Source organism: Zosterops lateralis, assembly GCF_965231275.1.
Source record: "Zosterops lateralis genome assembly, chromosome: 4".
NCBI classification, from domain to species: Eukaryota; Metazoa; Chordata; class Aves; order Passeriformes; family Zosteropidae; genus Zosterops; species Zosterops lateralis.
The window spans coordinates 63,965,135-63,983,417 of record NC_139765.1 but is presented as its reverse complement, the minus strand read 5'-3'; the positions used below and the strand labels follow the sequence as shown (position 1 = coordinate 63,983,417).

General features: G+C 37.1%; 1 protein-coding gene across 2 annotated transcripts in view; it reads left to right on the top strand.

The window, feature by feature from the left end:
* HGF (hepatocyte growth factor) overlaps window positions 1–18,283 on the top strand; it is a 43,950-nt gene that overhangs the window by 1,552 nt on the left and 24,115 nt on the right. Inside the window, exons 2-6 of one of the 2 annotated variants that reach the window (XM_083859035.1) lie at window positions 3,340–3,452; window positions 4,084–4,198; window positions 8,278–8,405; window positions 10,143–10,263; window positions 14,960–15,078. In XM_083859035.1, coding sequence (XP_083715161.1) covers window positions 3,340–3,452; window positions 4,084–4,198; window positions 8,278–8,405; window positions 10,143–10,263; window positions 14,960–15,078 — 596 coding nt within the window. Of the gene's footprint in view, window positions 1–3,339; window positions 3,453–4,083; window positions 4,199–8,262; window positions 8,406–10,142; window positions 10,264–14,959; window positions 15,079–18,283 lie in introns of both variants that reach the window. The other variant, XM_083859034.1, reaches the window with a different exon arrangement.

Genomic DNA, 18,283 nt, shown 5'->3' with positions numbered 1-18,283 from the left:
TTTTTTTGAGACAGCGTCTGATGGATATCTTAAAGGGCAATTTCTCCTTTAATGAATCAATACAACAACATAGAGGAGACATGAGGGATTTTTGTGAGTACAGCTTGGAAAAGCCCTGCTCACAGATAACAGAAAGGCAATCTGTCATGCAATTACTTTGCACTGAATATGGAGAAGAATTACAGATCCTGATGACTTACCCTCTGAATTCCTGTTTTCCCTGGCAGGCTTTTGGCACGGAAGGTGCTAAAAACCTGCTTTAACAGTAGAGGTGTAGGTGATGAGGTCTTGCCTGTGCTACCACTATGCACAGAGTGCATGGGATCTTCTTTTCTGGGGTTTCAGAACATTCTTGTGATTTCCCTTTTGGCCCCATATGGGTCCTGTTGTAGTGTGAACTGTTCTTTGATGCTACTGTAAACACACATTTTACATGTGTTGCCTTTTAAAGGATCCAGTGTTTACTAATGTTTCCCTTTTATTCCTAGGATCTCAGTCTTTAACTTCATACCAGCACATGGTTGCTATAAGGTGAAATTTGTTGCCAACTTAAATGAAAAACCAATTAGCTTCCTGCCTGCCTATGGGAGCATTCTAAAATAAGAAGTAATACAAAATGACATTTTAAATGCTTGAAATATGAGACTTGAAATTTCCTATGTTTATTGACATTTTCATGGCTTGATTCATATACTCCATATCCATGCAGCAGTTCTCCATCACTTAGGTTGCAGAACTGATGTTTTATTTTCTGTATGCAAGCCTTATGTAAGAATTAAAAATGGAATTGCTTTGTAATATAATTGTGACAATAGCACTGGGAGCAATAACATCTGTGTCTGTGCCCTGTGAGGTACATAAGCAGGAATAGTGTCAGGTTTCTTTTTTGCCAGAAAGTGGTAAAAAGTGGCAGATTTCAGGCACTACAGACTTGTAAAAGTTCAGGTACTCCTTATTTTCTGGAGCAGGGGGAAAATAAGACAAATTTCTATTTTATCATTATGAGTTTTTCTATTACTTGCAAGTAAGTTTTGAGGATTTTATTGGTTAATCATTAATCCTTCCTAGTTTTAATTCTAACACTTTTTTGTTGAAGCTAATATATGTCACTTTTCAGAACAGATATTTCCTCTATTCCCTTGCTGTCATGCTTGCACAGATCTTATTAATTGCTTATTAATTTCCAACTGAGTTACAAGATCCTTATTTAGACTTGTTTCTTTTCAATAATATTATTCCTAAAATCCTCCATCGAAGAACCCCTTAGATTCACTTACATTGTGTTTTTTGCTTCATAAATCTCTGTGCCTCTTTTTCTGCCTTCCCTGTCAGTTTTATCAAGCTGCTGCTGCTGTTGAGCTGTTCTGTTCCTTTGTTTCACCACCCTTTGCATTCTGTTACTCTCTCTTGTTTCCCTACAATCCTCCTTGCAGTTTTTCCCACTACAATTCCTTTGGATAAAAAAAGTCCGTATATTTATTATTTTGTTTGTTATACAGGTGACTTTTGCAGGTATGTTCCTTCCTTAGCTGAAAGTTGTCACTGTCTTATCCTTTGTTTTCTGCTCAGAGTGTCTGTGTTTACACAGGAAGAGATTTCAGTATAGACAACAGAATTCCAGTACCTGATAAGAAAATCTACAGACTATCTCAGTACAAAGAGAAACAAAAAAAAAAAAAAAAAATTGTTGTGATCGGCAGTATCAGTAGAAGAAAGTCCAAGAATTTGCTCAAATATGTTGATTTTGGAGGTATAAAAACCCTCCAGATTTGGGTCCAAGAAAAGATTGTTACAAACTTTTATATGCAGAAGTGTTTGAAGCCAAACTGGAAAGAAACCAAAAGGCAACTGAAAGGCAAAAAACTGAAAGAATAGTTTGTAAACAGTGCATTCTGCATTCCCACTTCAGGAGGGAGGAATGGAAACCAGAATGTAATTGGGAAGGCAGGAAAGGTCAAGGATATTTTTGTGAAGATGGAGTTAGAGGCACTTGGATATGCTCAGATTTGAGAATCAGCCAGAGGAGAACAGACGGCTGCACAAGGGCAGAGGGATGAAGGTTAGCAGGTTGGAAACATTTGGAGTCAACAGAGTAGAGAGAGCAGTTGGATGAAAAATCTGTTTGGTGATGGAAACGATAATGAAGAAGATATTTGAAAGAGTGAAGGCTGGGGAGATTGGATAGGATCTTGTAGCATTTTTAACTGAAGCCAGCAAGATCTCACACGGAAAGCTTGTGTGGTGAATTAAATGAAGATCAAGGAACTTTTTGTTGGAGGATGCAGTGCTGAAGAATATGGCATAGCCAATGTATGGATGAAGTGTGAAAAAATCTGTGTGATTCTTGGATAATATCAAATAGTGTTAAAATGCCTTCTCAGATCAGAATAAAATATCTCAGAAGGTATAGGATGAGTCACAAAAATGTAGATTCTGTGGTAGGGTAGAGGAAATAATATCAGTTATTTGTTATTTGGTTCAAATGAAAATGAAGGGAAAAACACCTGTGGAGCTTTTTTTCTTATTTTTTAAAAAAATTTCCTTAATGGAATAACTGTTGCCCCCTCCAAGGCGATCAATCCACATTTTAAAAATCCTTTAAAATATTTTACCTATAGTTAAAGACTATCCTTTCAAAACTCTTATAGGAGAAAAAGGTCTGCATTTTTTATTTCAAGTATTGAAAGAAAGTTTTTTTACTCTGTGGATTTGTTTGTCTTTCTTGCCCTCCCCATAACTAGTCAATTCAGCACACCACTCCTAGAAAGCAATTAAAAATAAGAGAAAAAAAAAGAAAACAAAAGTGTCCAAGGGCAAACTCTAAGTACACTATCACAGTTTATTTTATTAATAAAAATATTTTTTTTAAATCTTGGTTTTAAAAAGCTCTGTTGTTCTAGGAAAGAAACAGATTCCTTGTGCTCGAATTTTCCTCAATCCATCAGTGTGAGACACTTAACTATTTCAGAAGCATACTTTAGATGTAGCAAAGATGATGTTCTAGTCTTCATGGTTTGTTTTTTTCCCAGAGAGCAGCATAACTGAGGATGTCCCAGATACATTTATCTAAGTTTTAAAATAAAGATCTTTAATGACAAGGGAACTCTTAGATTAGTGTGAACAACCAAACTGGTATTTAATGTAATGACCACATCAATTTAATTTCTTTGTTTCTTTGCTCTTGTCAGCACAGTTGTGGGTTTAAATAGTAATTTGGACTGTTTCTCTGACTTTCCCAGTAAAAATAAATCTGATGTCATTGCATGCTCCTTGGCAGGCCATGTGTCATTATTATAAACCACACAGAGATTTTTTTTCTCATCCAGATTTTCTTTGCAGGGCCTTTGCTTATGACAGAGTTACAAAACGGTGCCATTGGTTATCCTTCAACAGCTTGACAAATGGTGTGAGAAAGAAGCAAGACCATGCGTTTGATCTGTATGAAAAGAAGGGTAACTGATTTATTTACTGATTTTATTTTTCCAGCTAGGGAAGGGGGGGGGAAAAAAACCCTGAGGTCAGTCAGCGATTTTTTTGGCTGTAGGAACATCCTGGGCATGGATGCTTTTATGCATTTTGAAAGCCGCATCCTACAGGTTTATTTACACATATCCTGAGTTTTCTGTCATGCAAATTTGTCTACATACTTGCTGTTGGTCAGTTTTCCAATCTACATATTTGCCTACCGTCAACATACTAGTTTCAATTTTGTACTTCAGTTTACTGCTGAGCAGCTCAGTTGTATGAGTTACCATTTATTACTTAATATTGCTCTTATTTACCTCATTAATGAGTAGGATACTCCAGTCCTCAGACATGGAGTTTTGTTCAGTCAGATACACTGGAAAACTTTATTTTTTGGGGGATCAGCTAGTGATCAATATTTGGGAAAGAAAAAAAAAAAAAAAAAGACTGGCATGTATGTCAGCAAATAAAGTGTATTTTGAAGAATTCAGTATGTAAAGGTTAATAAATATATTATTTTTAATATGAAAATAGATGAAAAACTTTAAATTTTTTGTAATTAACCAAATTTTTTTTCTCTTTTTTTTCCTCTATTTTTTTTCTCTTTTATTCCAATAGATTATGTCAGAAATTGTATTATTGGAAAAGGAGCAGATTATAAAGGAACAGTATCTGTTACCAGAAGTGGTATCCAGTGTCAAGCCTGGAATTCAATGATCCCCCATGAGCACAGGTAAGAGTTCAGGAGCAGAGACAATGGGAATAGTGCCCAGACAGCTTCCATAAAGCATAAGGATTTATGGGAAAACTAACCTTAGACAACAAAATCTCTTAGGTATATCCTTGCCTTTCTCCAAGAGATGCCATTCTCCAAATCCCAGAAAATCCTTATTTTGGACTTTCTCCAAAGAGGTCTCTCCTAATGCCAGCCTCTGTATCTGTATCTCTTTCTTTCTTATGCTAGGGTTCTTTTTTAGCTGTTTACATCCTTTTGATCTCTTAGCTACTGGCGGAAGCAAAACATCTGCATTATTTCAGCATGGGGTCTGGAAGTTCATCGCTGTTTTCTAATTGACTCCCAAGCAATGTGCAATTTTGAAAACCACATTATTAGGAAGCAAGGGATATTAGAACACCTATTTGCTTAGTGTATAATATTGTTAGTATATTTTTCATAGTTACTGTCAGTTCTCTGTTATTTATAGAATATGTTAAACTCTATGGAACACTTAGACCAGAAAACAAATCCATGGAAAAGACTGAAGAGGCTTTTGAAATCCTTCCCTTCAGATCATACAAGCAATAACTAAAGATGAAGGGAGCATGTACAGGACTTATCTTTTCAGATTAGAACTTGGTACAGTGAGAAACTGAGGCTAAACTTACGCCTTGAGAGGAAATCTAGTTGAACTCTATTGCCTAAGGAAAAAGAGAAGAAAGCCAAAACCTGAAGCCAGTAAGAGTAATGACAAAAACAGAGTCATCCCCAACAAATGTTCCCGAAAACCAGTAAAAGGACTACAAAGTACTGGTCTACTCTTTAACAACTTCTCTTTAAACATGTTTGTACTGGCTTTAGCCATGCAGATAATAAACCTTGAGAGACAAAACCAAAATGTCCTTCCACCCATAAGCTTGCTGTCCACATTGCTGCCTTTTGCTCCAGACTCCCAGGGTCAGCAATTTGTTTGGGAGGAGCCAAACTGGAGATCTCTGGTGAGGAACTGGGCTGTGCACTGCTCAGTCCTGTCCTGACCAAATCAATCCAGTGTGCAAGAGGATATCTTGGAACAACATTAAAAGGCAAAGGATAGTTGAGTTCTGTCCTCTTATGATGTGTTACAAAGCTGAGCCTCAGGCTTGAACTTACTGGACTTGGCTCTTACAGTATAGACAGCAGTGTTTGCTTTTCAGTTTGGGCCAGACCTGTCCTTAACTGGGAGCACACCATAAATACCACCAGATCCCAAAGCAATTACTTCTTTAGACTCAACATCTTGAAGTATATCTTCATACATCTTCATCGTTCAGATATTAAAGAATTCTAAATCATTATAACCTAAGCAAAAATGAGCATTTAGTCTACATAATATACATGTGACTTTATATAATTAGAGAAATGAAAGTGCCTGGATAGCACACATTATCACTAAATTGCATTTTAATACACAGCATACAGAGTTTTATCATATACGCAGTTTTATCCAATGCATTTGGACAGCCACTCTTCTATGATGAATTTTATGAGAGTTGACTCTTCTCCTGCCTTGTGCAATAAGTTTAATTTTTAAAAGGTCACTGGATAAATGAGGTGGCTGCATGCTAATTTTGTTTTTCAACATCAGAAAATATGGTTTCATCATCAGAGACATGAGGGAGGTGGGAAGAAGCAGACAGTAGTGGTGTGTTTGGAACTTAGTACAAAAGTCTTAGCTTTTTAGGTCAGTTTTTTTCAACAGCTGATTATCACAAAGTGCCATTAGAAAATAAATCCCTTTTCCATATTTAAGGGAGAAATGTATTTTAATTATTTTTAATTATATTTCTAGGATGAATTGAAGTAACTTGAAACTTTAAACTTTTGCTTCAATCTAGCTAGTCATATTTTTATTTATCTGTATTCCATCAGAACACAGATTCCCAGCAAAACCCTGCTTTTTATTATTGTCATCTCCATCACAGTACAGATTCTAAGACTCTTAGAGAGTTTTAAATTAAAACATCTAATGTAAAAAGGGCTCAAAGAGAAATGGTCAAAGAGCAGACCAGTGCTTCATAGACTTTTGGCTAGCTTCCATGGCTTTTGTGTGGTTGAATCTGTTTTTACCATTACTCTTACTGGCTTCAGTTTTTGGCTTTTTTTTTTTTCTTTCTTTCCTTATCTAATGTAGATGAACTAAATCATCAGTTTTAGGAGTGGCCCTTTCATCCATTTCTGGGTAGAACTTTACTGCAACTCTTCTTTTTCCCTCTCAAGAATGTTGCTTCAGTACCTGGTGAAACCATTTGTATATCTGAGCCATCTTGCATGCCTAGTGCTACTGATTTAAACTTTTTTTTTAATGCTCTTTCAGCATATCTGATGTAATTTGAGATGCCTTTTCTCTATATTTTCTAATGAGCAGAAAAATTAAATAGAATATTCTAATATTACCACTTTAACACATATGGAGATTGGAATGTCCCAACAAAAACGTTTGTCTGGGGGTCATTAATAAAAAAGTTAAAGATAATTACATTATAAGACTACAACGAAAAAAAAAAAAGTACTAATTTTATAGGCAGGAATGACATAAAAATTAATCTCTTCAAGCACCAAAAATAAAAAAGCACCTTTATGTGATGCTTCCATATTGCATTGACTAGAACCTCAATGTGATTAAAAGAGGTATTTTTCACTTCAGTTAGTACAAGTATTTCATTAATGGGAATAAATTTTACATGTCTTTTTTTTTTTTCCTTGTTTGGTTTTTTTTTTTTTCTCTCAAGAGGCTCAAAATAAAATATTAGATATTTTCAGAATAAAAGGTTCATTATTTATGATAGTTCCACTAAAACTTAAATACTGATTAAAAAAAGGAACAAATCTTACAAATCTCAAAAACTAACTAAATAAATTAAGTTCAGTTACAAGTTTTGATCCCCTATGTAGTTAGCCCAGTATTTTGATTAATAAAAAACCCTTAATGGAACAGAACTCTGATTTTAAGGTGTTTTCTAACTCTAGGGATTTAGCTGCTGTTTAGCATCACTGCAATGTACTAGTAGAGAAATACCACTGGATTTGTCTGCAGTGTGCAGCCTGAATGTGGTCATGAGCTGTTGAAGTGGTATTGAACAGACCAGCTCTGGGTTGGGTTCCTTGCTATGGGGTTAACTGTTCCTTATTTTATGGGGTAAATAAGCTAACTTTTATGTGTAAATATTTATATATCTCTATATAACTTGTGTCTGTGTCACTGTGTACGACATCATTTCTTTAGGTTTAAGCACATACTTTTACAGATACCTGAGAAGAAAACACCTTGACCCTGGACATTTCAAGTCAGCTGGGGTGTTGTTAAATGTCTGAACATATACAATGCAATTATGAGTGGGTCTGTAAGTAGCAGACCCTAAGATGAAAACAGTAGGACTTGTGGCAGAACATGAAGGAAAAGCAGCCTAAATGGCACCTGGGGAAATCTCTTGTGCTGGAATGTAAATCAGTCCCTGGTTTCAGGCAGTGAAAGCCTCTCAGCAGAGAGGTGTAGCACAGACTTGGTCGCACTTGCAGGCTGCTGATGATCAGTTCCTGCTGCTGCCTGACCAGGGATGCAAAGAGCTTTCTCTGCTTGGGGGTTTCACATAGTAGGTGAGCTCTGAGCCCAGCTGGACCTGTTGTATGTGCCAACACACACAGGGAAGACAAGCCTCACCTGGCAACAGATCCCACAACCCCTGTGCACCCAGAGCTGCTGAAGGAGAACATAGTGCAGGCTGGCAGGGAGTGTGTGACTGCCTCTGGCTCTGCCCTAGATAGTTGGCTCTGGAGAGCTGAGGGATGGGAGTAAAACTCTCTAGAGCACGCTATGGGCTAGACAAATTGTCCCAGATTTAGGCCATTTAGGTTGAGTAATCCCCACTGAAGATGTGTATTTGTGTACGGACAGATATTTGGGTGTGTGCATTTGCTTAGGCAGGGCAGAGGGAGAAGGAAGCAGAAATGTGATTGTTTCTAACTGTTTGTAAAAATAGTATGATTAACCCCAACATTTGCATGCTCTTATACTGTAATGATTGTCATTTTAAAACTAGCTTTTTGCCTTCGAGCTATCGGGGAAAAGACCTGAAGGAAAACTACTGTCGAAATCCCCGAGGGGAAGAGGGAGGCCCCTGGTGCTTCACCACCAGTCCAGAGATTCGCCACGAAGTCTGTGACATCCCCCTCTGCTCAGAAGGTAACCCAGCACAGCTGCTGCAGAAAGCTGCCTCTGCTCTGCTGGCAGCAGCTGCATATGGAGCTTCCATCAATCATTTGGGTTTAGAGGAAGAATAGGTGATTTCTTAGCAAGAGTAACTCACATAGCAAGAAAAGAAGCTGTTAGAGGAAGAGGAGATCTTGTGATGTTTCAGTATGCTGGAAGGTGTCAGGCTCAGCAGCTTTTTCCAGGTTATGGAGGAGCTTGAACAATGAAGTTGTGCTGATCATACAAATGTGACCCTTTTTTTTTTTTTTTTTTTTTGCTTGTCTAGTCCATATTGAATCCATTAAAAATTTCAGTATTACTATGTGATAAAATATCTAGTGCCACTCCATGGTAAAATCAGCTTTTCATCTTCTTTTTGATGAAAATATAGATACTGGATTACAAAATGAAAGCTTAAGATAAGCATGCATTTTGTTTTTTGAATAAATGCTGTAAAGAAGTATAACTCTTTGCAAATCCAACCCCACTTGACTTTCAAGTCATAGCATTTGAAAGACACTTTATATGCACCATTGCATTTGTTGACTTTTAACTTCTGTTAACCTCCAAACTAAACTCATATCTTGCTAATCAGCCAATTCAGTTCCAGTCAATCGACCTATTTAAATCTTCAAGATAGGATGCCTTTAATTTTCCTGCTAATGTCATATGCAGTAGCTATGCTGTCCTTAGGAAAGGAAGAGAGGGAGGGAGGGAGATGGGGAGGGAGAGAGGAAGAGAAGAAGGAATAGAATTATTTACACAGAGCTTGAGAATTTGTTAAAATCTACAATTTAAACCTAAACTTATGTGTACTTCAAATGGGATATTTGACCTGGAGTTCACTTTAGGGTGAAGGCTTTGGTAGCTGATGTTTTGTGATATCTGTAATTCCATAAAATATTATTTTCTAAATGATACTTCCTTACAATTACTCTAATTAGAGAGTACTTGAGAAGTTTGTCTACAGTTAATTCTGGTGAATTTGTTAAAGTTTTCTTACCTTTCATTCTAAATATTGTTCAACAATGCTTTCAAATTTCTTTGGTAACTTTTGCCCACTCTTTCTTCTATGCCCCCTACTCACTTTCTCAAACCAGGACTGAAAGTTTATCTTAGTTTAAGCTGCCAAAAACCATTATCATCAAAAAGATACAGTATCATATGTAGCTGAAAGGGGCGAGACGTACTCTACTGCACTGAAATTGGGATTCCAGCAATATTCTGCACCTAAACTTGTCCTGTAGTTATACTGTGACTTAGAGTGATTTAGAAAAATAAATGGTGCTTAATTAGATAATATCACCTTTAAAAAATACTTCTTCCTTAGCTATGTCTCTCTCTCTCTTATTACCAAAAGACTGATAGGAACATGAATGCCTCTAGTAGCTCCCCTCTACCTGCTTCAAAACTGTAAGCGTCCTATAAAGTTATGTAACATTTAAGCATCTGGATTAGCACTAAGAGATACAATTATATTCCAAAGGACATTACACATACCAGCCCAACAGAAACATACCCCTTTTTAATACCTCTTTAGGTTGGTATAATTTAAAAGAGCAGGGACACATTAAGGGGTATTTTCGTTAATTTCTTTGGTGAGCTTTGTTTGTTTTGGGGGGTTTGGGGGAATTTTTTGTTGTTTTTAATTTTTTTTTTTTTTTTTTTTTTTTTTTTGTGGTATAAATCATCAGTGTAATAAATGACTAGTGTCTATATTTTTCCTAGTTGAATGCATGACCTGCAATGGAGAGAGTTATAGAGGGCCAATGGATCACACTGAGACAGGCAAGGAGTGTCAGCGCTGGGATCTTCAGAGACCACACAAGCACAAATTTCGTCCAGAGAGGTAACCTCTCCTCCCCCCCAGGCAAGACCATGTGGTCATAATTTGAAAATTACACTCATTCTGGAACCATTTGAGCAAAACTAGCATCAGCACAACTGAAATTTATGGAGTTCACCAGTTTTAGATGCTGGCCCATGGTGCAGGCTGGCTAGTGACATGATGGAGGGGCATTTCTGGTTACATCCCATGCCAGACTAGTGTACTAATGTTGCTACTGCTTTAATTCATAAAAAAAAATCTCTCTAGCTCATTGACAGTAAATAAATAACCTCTGAATATTTCTGTATATATCCAGCTGAAGTCAGCTAAATACCTTAATCACACAGCAAACAATGATTTAGAGTAATAAATTTTGTTAGATTTCTTAACACAATTAATAAATATAAACTTCCAGTATTGTCAAATAACAGTATCCTCTTTTTTGCAATATTGAACAGCTTTAAAGCTGTAGGTGACCTTCCATTATAATCACACTTGAGTATCCAATTTTTTTGACCGAACTGTTTGCCCACTGCATGTATTTATTCACCCTGGGAAAGGATTTAATCATCCTGTTTAGTATTTTATGAACATGGATTTCTTGGGTTTCTTTATGAGACTTTTTTTTTTTTTTTTTTTTTTTTAAAATAGGCACTGATTCACAGTGCCAGAAGTTGAGTCAGAAATAGCAAGACAAATTTCATCCCTGTTAAGGTTTGTCCTACAAGGCCAAATTCACCCAACTACAAAAGGATCATCTAAGATACACACTTCTGAAAGTATGGTGGGATGGAGGGGGTGGCCAGGGGTTAGGCCACACAGGAGAGGGTCTCTGTTCATCTCAAACTGTGCTAAAGTTTTATTTTAGTTTTATTCTGGATTATGGATTAACTCAATTTATATGTTATTTTGAATAAATTTAAACTGCCGGAGGAAGACTGCAAGAATCAACAAAACCAGAATGATTAAGGCCTTCCACTCAAGGTATCTTTTTATAGGTTAAAGTGTTTCACCAAATAAAACATTATTTTTATCCTAAGAAATATGGGTACTGGTAGATTTTAGAAAGCCTGATTATTCAGGAAAATATTGAGGATTTGCAGTTTTGGACCTTATGTGGTATAATCTGTTTTTTCCCTTGTCTTGGATGATCTGCTTCATGAATAATAGCAGGCTGTCTCATTGTTCTGCCACCATAAATATTTTGTATTAGCAGAGCGGGACTGAAGATTATCTGTTTTTGAGTTTTGCCATGCACTTACTGTGCATTCTAGAATAAGTCACAGAAACAGTTCTGCTCCTTGGGAGTGAAACATTTATAGAACTCCTGGGTACAAACAATAATAATTTTACTGTCAGGAGGAAACTTCTTTTTTTCCATTAATTTCTGATGGTTTGCAAAATGACATTTCAGACTAACCACAGTCTTATGAACAATCGTGTTCCTCTTTGAAAAAATCCTTCTGAGAACATCTTCTTGAGAGTTTTCAGACAGTAATAAAATGCTTTTTTTTAATCAAAAATCAACCCATCCAGATTGAACTGACCTGTATGGGCTTTCATAAGAATAATGTAGTCCAGCATATTCCTGATATACTTACGTTAATTAGGTCTGTGAACAATCACTAAAAGTAGCAACAGTTTTACTTTTATTAAACCACATTTTTATAATGGTAAAGGTTTTGGTTTGCTGGGTTTTATTTTCATAGTCATGTAAGTTGAAAATAAGAGAAAAAGTCTGCAACAAATGACCCATTAAAATACAGCAGTCTCTAGAGCCACTTCTAGTATATCATCCAGGTGTAATGTAAATAACCTGGAAACAAGGAAGGATTATCTGGACACATTTAAACCTATTTTCATTTAAGGCTTCATCAGTTGCAATGATGAAGAAAAGGAATAAAGATGGTAATCTTTCCAAATGCACCAGTCTACCTGCTATTGGACAGTGGTTTTTGGCTCAGGGTTAAATACAACTGACTTTTCTGTCACCTCAATGAATTGTTCCACATTTACTCCCCTCAGAGATCAGTTACTGAAGATGCTTACTGTCTGCTTAGACGTGATTGAAGCAAGCAGAAGGAATCCCTCCAAACAGCTCCTGCATGGCCCATTTTTAAGCTATTAGTGGCTGCAGAATTACATTCTGAAACCCTACTTCTCTTGTGTACTTCTCACGGGCACAGTTATGCCTCAGGATGGAAGGAAGGATAATGTTTTGGGCATAGAGCAGCATAAGGGGGAAAATTTTTTTGTCCTTTTCTGCTCAAGCTCAAACATCCTGAGAAAATATTTATTACATGGAGCAAAGTAGGGTTGAAGTGCAGCACAGGAGGTGAATAGCTGCAGATATCCTTTTATTAGTATCCTGGCTTATGTCTTTTGCATGAAAGTTTACTTCATAAAAAATCAAGTTTCCAGTCCTACATGTCTTAGAAAAAACCAAAAACGAAGGGGAAAAGAAGTATTGGTGAAGAGCTTTAGGTACTAAATTTTGTTTTATTTCCAGAAGAGCTAGAGATCAGCATCTGTCTCTTTAAAAAGAATAAAATTTATCACTTTGGGTAATACTCTCCTCCCTTTTCTCTTGATCCTGAGATAAAGTCTTGATTTTGACATCAGATAGGTATCCTGATGCTTCGTTTCAGTTCTGGCAGTGAAGCACAGCTACTGCTGTTTTCAAGGGGGAAAAAGCAGAAATATGTAGAGTTCTGGAAGATCTCTGACACCTCAGGCTCTTTCTTAGATCTAAGAAAGGAGTCTGTGCCCAAATGTACTGGGGAAGGAGGAGTGTTCACAACAAAGAGACAGGTCTCAGGGAGTCCTGCATGGGCTCCCTGTTGAATTGTGTGGAGCAGTTTGAAGGCCTGTTATTTATCGTATTGCTAATATTTGTTTCTTAAAGGTATTAGTTGGCCTTTTTCGTAGCAATTGTTGCATGCTGGGTGTGAAGGAAGGCAGAAATCTCCCTGAATATTGGGGGAAGAACCACTGACTGGGAAGTCTAGTTTTGCTCTAGAAGAGGACAAGAATATCTAATAGGTGAAAAGATATGGCTCACAGGCATTACTCCATCCCATGAAGACACTCAAAGCTTGATCCTGTAAGAACATCTCTACCTAGTTTTAACTTTTAATTAGTAAATTAACCTTTTTTTGATTTTATGCCATGTGAGAACATGGCATATAATTTTAGGAAGGATGGAGAATTCAGTGAAAAGACAGATATTTGTGTATGTCTGTATTCTTTACATCAAGAACTGTTTTGAATGCTTTTTGTGAGATATTTTGCCAATCCTGTACTCACCTTCGTTCTTGGGTGGCAAAATGCACTTTCCATGCTATTTGACATGGAACATGTTCCACCAGCATCAAGACTCACCACTGCACCTACTGGGAGACCAAACCCACATAATTTTCTGCTTTATTAGTAGCCCATTAACTAATTTTTGGGAAATCCTTGGACACAACTTGTTCTTTACAGTTTGTTTTATACCTAGCAGAAAACAGGGTGCTGCTGCTGATTAACACACTCTGACTGCCATTGAATTCTCAGTTTGGTGAGATTTCGCCTTGGTGGTTTTGTTGTCATTCTGGGGTTTTTTTTGAATTCTACTTAGATCTTATCCGTGTCCCTTGTATAGTTGAAGGAACCTGACTTTTCCTAAGAAATGGGAGATCAAGTGCAAATGAGTCAAAATTAGGTTGATAATTTGATAGAAAAAGCATCCTAGCAAAAACATACACTTGTAAATCATATTTTCCTCTGCTTGTGTAAAGCACATCTGCTTGCAGTTGTAAATGGATTCAGGTTCCCAGGTAGTTAACTTTATTGTTCTCTTACATACTTTTCATGTTTCCCTCAGAGGCAAATCTACTTTTTCCTTCTTTTGCAAACATATTTCAATAAAACTGGAAGGCCAAGACAATTTGTATTCACCAGAGGAAAAAAAAAAAAAACAACAAAACAACTGGATGCATTTATCTCCTTCAAGTTTACAGATGGTAGTATCACGTATTTATACAAAAAAACCCCTACGTATCTTGGATGTCTGTCTGATCATCAGTGATGGGTGTAGGAATATGGAAACATTTAAATATAGCACAATCCCACAATAATATCAAGTCTTAGTGAGATAAAGTGAGACGGAAGTTATTTCCTTATTTTTCTCCTTTTTTCTCCCAATGCTTGAAATGAGGGCATGACCGAAAATGAGCTCTGTTACAGAAATGGGGCTATCATGACTACCATAGCTACTCAAAATAGCTTTCAGTTTGAACCCAGGGCTGTTGCACTGAAGAACCTGTTTTCTTAATGAGTCCAGCATGGCAGGCAGTATTTAGATAATCCACATTTAATTGGTCTGTTTCAAAAAAAAAATGAGTGGCTTAAGTGTCTGGTCATCAGTTGACAGACACAAGAGCAAGAGTTTAGCAATTAGTGGAGTTAGCCTATCCGGTACCCTGTGCATTAGCACAGCAGGGAGTCCCCTCAGTGGAGGTCTGATTCTGCTGCAGATTTGGAAAGTGTTTATATGTTATTAACTTTCTAACAGCGTTAAAAGCGTATTTGCATCCATCCTACAGGATCAGACCAAGGTTAATAGGAACCGGTTCTTGTTTGCCTCTGCTGAAATCTGTCCTTTAAGTACCTTGTAGAAGGCAGTGCAGTGTTGCCAGGAAGACTTCCCTGACACGTTTCTCACTGTGGTTTGCAGATATCCTGACAAGGGCTTTGATGATAATTACTGCCGCAATCCTGATGGCAAGCTGAGACCATGGTGCTACACTCTTGACCCTAACACCCCCTGGGAGTTCTGTGCAATTAAAACGTGTGGTGAGTTCAAGCAAAATTTATTACTTCCTTTTCCTTTCCAAAATCTGGACACAGATATTTCAAGCAGCATAGGACCACCGCTAGTTCATTCATTGCCCTTCATTGGCTTTTAAAACATAACTTTCAAAGAGGGTCTCCTATAAACTCTTTATATTTAATCTGGACAGGAAAGAAGAGGTGTGTTACTTACCTCTAAAATATCTGTATGTCTTATGTACTGTAAATTGCATTAAAATGTACAAAAATCAAGAACTAAAAAAGTGAGGCAACAAAATCATGAGGATCTCATGTACCATTTGGCCATGTTGGACATTGACATTATCATTTGAGAGTATCAAATATTGTTTGGTGCACACACAGAGTCCATCCTCAATGTCCTCTGCTAACAACTCCTCCCTGCTTTGCAGTTCAAGGCCTTGGGTCCTGCACATTATTCACTTTAGTGCTGAGGATAGAATTATTAATTTCCTCATGGGTTTCTCTGTGTTATTCAGCACTCCATATCAAAGCAGTCCACAGGCAATGAATGTCTTTTCATGCATCAACTACAAGATGGTGGCATTAGAGACAAGGAATTGAATCAAAGTGACATTAAGGTGTACAGTTATTGGATGCTCACTTTGAGATGCTCTTGTTTAGCATTTTAGAGCTTCCTGCAGCATGTCTGCAAAGCTCAGATCATCTTAACTTTGATGACAGCTTTGACAGCTCTATTTTTACTGATAATTAGACATCCTACATGAGAAGTAAAGGGACAAGAAGAAGGTAAAATTCTTGGACATTCCTTGAAAACTTGCGCAAAGAATTTTTTCTAGACTTTCCTGGTAAGACTGGGGCTAAGGAAGATGGTGGAATTAGTTTTGTTGAGACATGCTTTTAATATTGGGATGGGTGATAGGGAAGAGGTGACAGCTCTGACATGAAACTTTATTTATGAGCAGTTGCTGCCCAAAGAGGGATTCTCCACCTTCACCTAGAATTCTTGTCAAACAAATTATACAATTTTTTCTGCCTGAAACACCAATAATTCAGAATTTTCTCTCCTTGGCTTTTCATAACTTAGGCCAGTTCTAATGTCTTGGAGATTCAGTCTGTTCTAATCAATTTGTCAATTTTTGAAATCCAAGGGTTGAGTAAAAATATTCTGTACCTCCTAATGAAGAGTAATTAATCTTACTCTATCTTATGTCATTGTAATTCCAGTACAAGGTAGTTAAATTATCAAAATTAGTCCACTGTAAAAAAGGCAAAGTTATTTTCATCCTTTGGGCACTGTCTAATCAGGCTCTCCAGAGACAGAAGAAACTTGGCAGGATTGCTGCTTGTTTTGGGTCAGGAACCCATTAAGTCACACCGACACTGAAAGTCTTACCTGTGAACTACAGGACTAATTCTTGTGTTTGTATCTAGACTTACTGATAGTCTTTGATAAAGGGGACTTTATCAAAGCTTGATAAAAGCTCAGACTTTCTCCTTTGTGAACACAGATTGCTTAGCTGTGCAACTGAATCATCTTCCAAGTTTTTAGTTACTCCATTAAGTAAGGAGCTGTTGCTTTGGATTTTTGGCCTGTGTTGGTTTGGGTTTTGTTTTGGTTTGTGGTTTGTTTTTTTAAACTAAACTGTGCTTCCTACACTTCTCCAATTATTAGATAACGTATGAATCATGTGTAGCATACTAGAACTGTTCTTTTCCCCTGGTAAATATGTTACTATTATGAAAAAAAAAATATTCCTAAGTTACAGATGACTGTTTCACAAATGCAACTTTTATGAACCTTTATCCTTTGGCATTTCCTGAGCTGATGTGTCAGTGTTCTGAGGATTCACATCTGGCTTTGTTGGTCACGTAAGCTTACGCCCCATGCAACTTCCAGCATCTACAGTCCGGCCTCAGCCTTATAAAATAGTTGGGTGGGAGATCTCCTGAAAGCTACTGTATTATTACCTTTGTCTTCCAAGTCATAGGAGAGCCCTGAACAAAATGTAAATATCAAAATGAAATTTAAAAAAGAATCAAAAACACAGTGCAACGATTTTCATATTGTGATGAAAGCCTTTTGTCTTATTTCTAGGCAAAAGTTCACTGAAAGAACTAGAAATTCTTTCCTTCAGTTAGAAACTATATTAAAATCAGTGGAAATTTCACATGTAAAAGTGTATTTTCCCTGCAGAATACTGTGTCTTTTGAAATTAATAAAGCAATCTATATGAGAAAAAAATACAAAAGTAGGGCTCTTTAAATGCTAATCCAGTTGATATTTTCAAAGGGTTTATCTCACAAGCATGTGACATTAACCTCTATGTAAGATGCAGTGGTGGTCAATGCTTTCTAGTGAGGGAATTTATTATTGATGCTACTGTTAAATCACCATTTTGATGTCCAGAATACTAACAGAAAATATCAAAACCCTGTTTTCAGTTTTCTGTCTTTCTTGAGGCTCATAAAAAAACTGTTTTCCCACCTCCTAGCAGGGAGCCCAAAACACTTGGCTATTCTGGGTTTCGGTGGCTGCTCTGCATTTCTGAAGCTGGGGCTGTTTGCAATCTCAGAACACTAAAAAGAGATCATGAGTTATAGGTCTTTATAGCTTTGTGGTTTGGATTCTCACACAGGTTTTTAATTCCTATGCTGAGGACTGTTTATTTAATTTACAAGAAATACTAATTAGGAAAAAATGCTTTGCAAATCCAAGTCCCTGGACTATACACAAAAATGTAGGTGTCCTCTCTTTGGGGAGTGACCACAAGGCAGCATGCTGCTTGTGGCTTTTGCTACATGTCGTGAGTGCTAGTGTGCTCTATAGCCAAAATGCTGACAACAGCTCATATACAAAATTTTCAGCAAAAAAGTTGGTGGAAGGAAGCGTTTAGAAAATAAATATGGTTTTAAGACTGAAGAGAGAGAGGGCATTGTAATTTTACTTCCAAGCACAGAATGCAGCATAAAACATTGTGGCTTACAGCCAGGGCTGTGAGAAAGAGATGACAGGAGCAATTAGGAATTAGAGATGGCTCAAGCTGCAAAAACTGGATTTGGATTAAGACTTCGGGGACCCCAGGACTGGTTTGAAGTTGCTCACATATGTGTCTGTGGTTTTGGCTTGAGACAATTTTTAGTTAGAAGAGAGGATAAAAGGACAACTAACAGCAATGAAGAAGTGTAGGATGAAATGAAGAAATGGAAGCAGTTCCAGCTAACATGA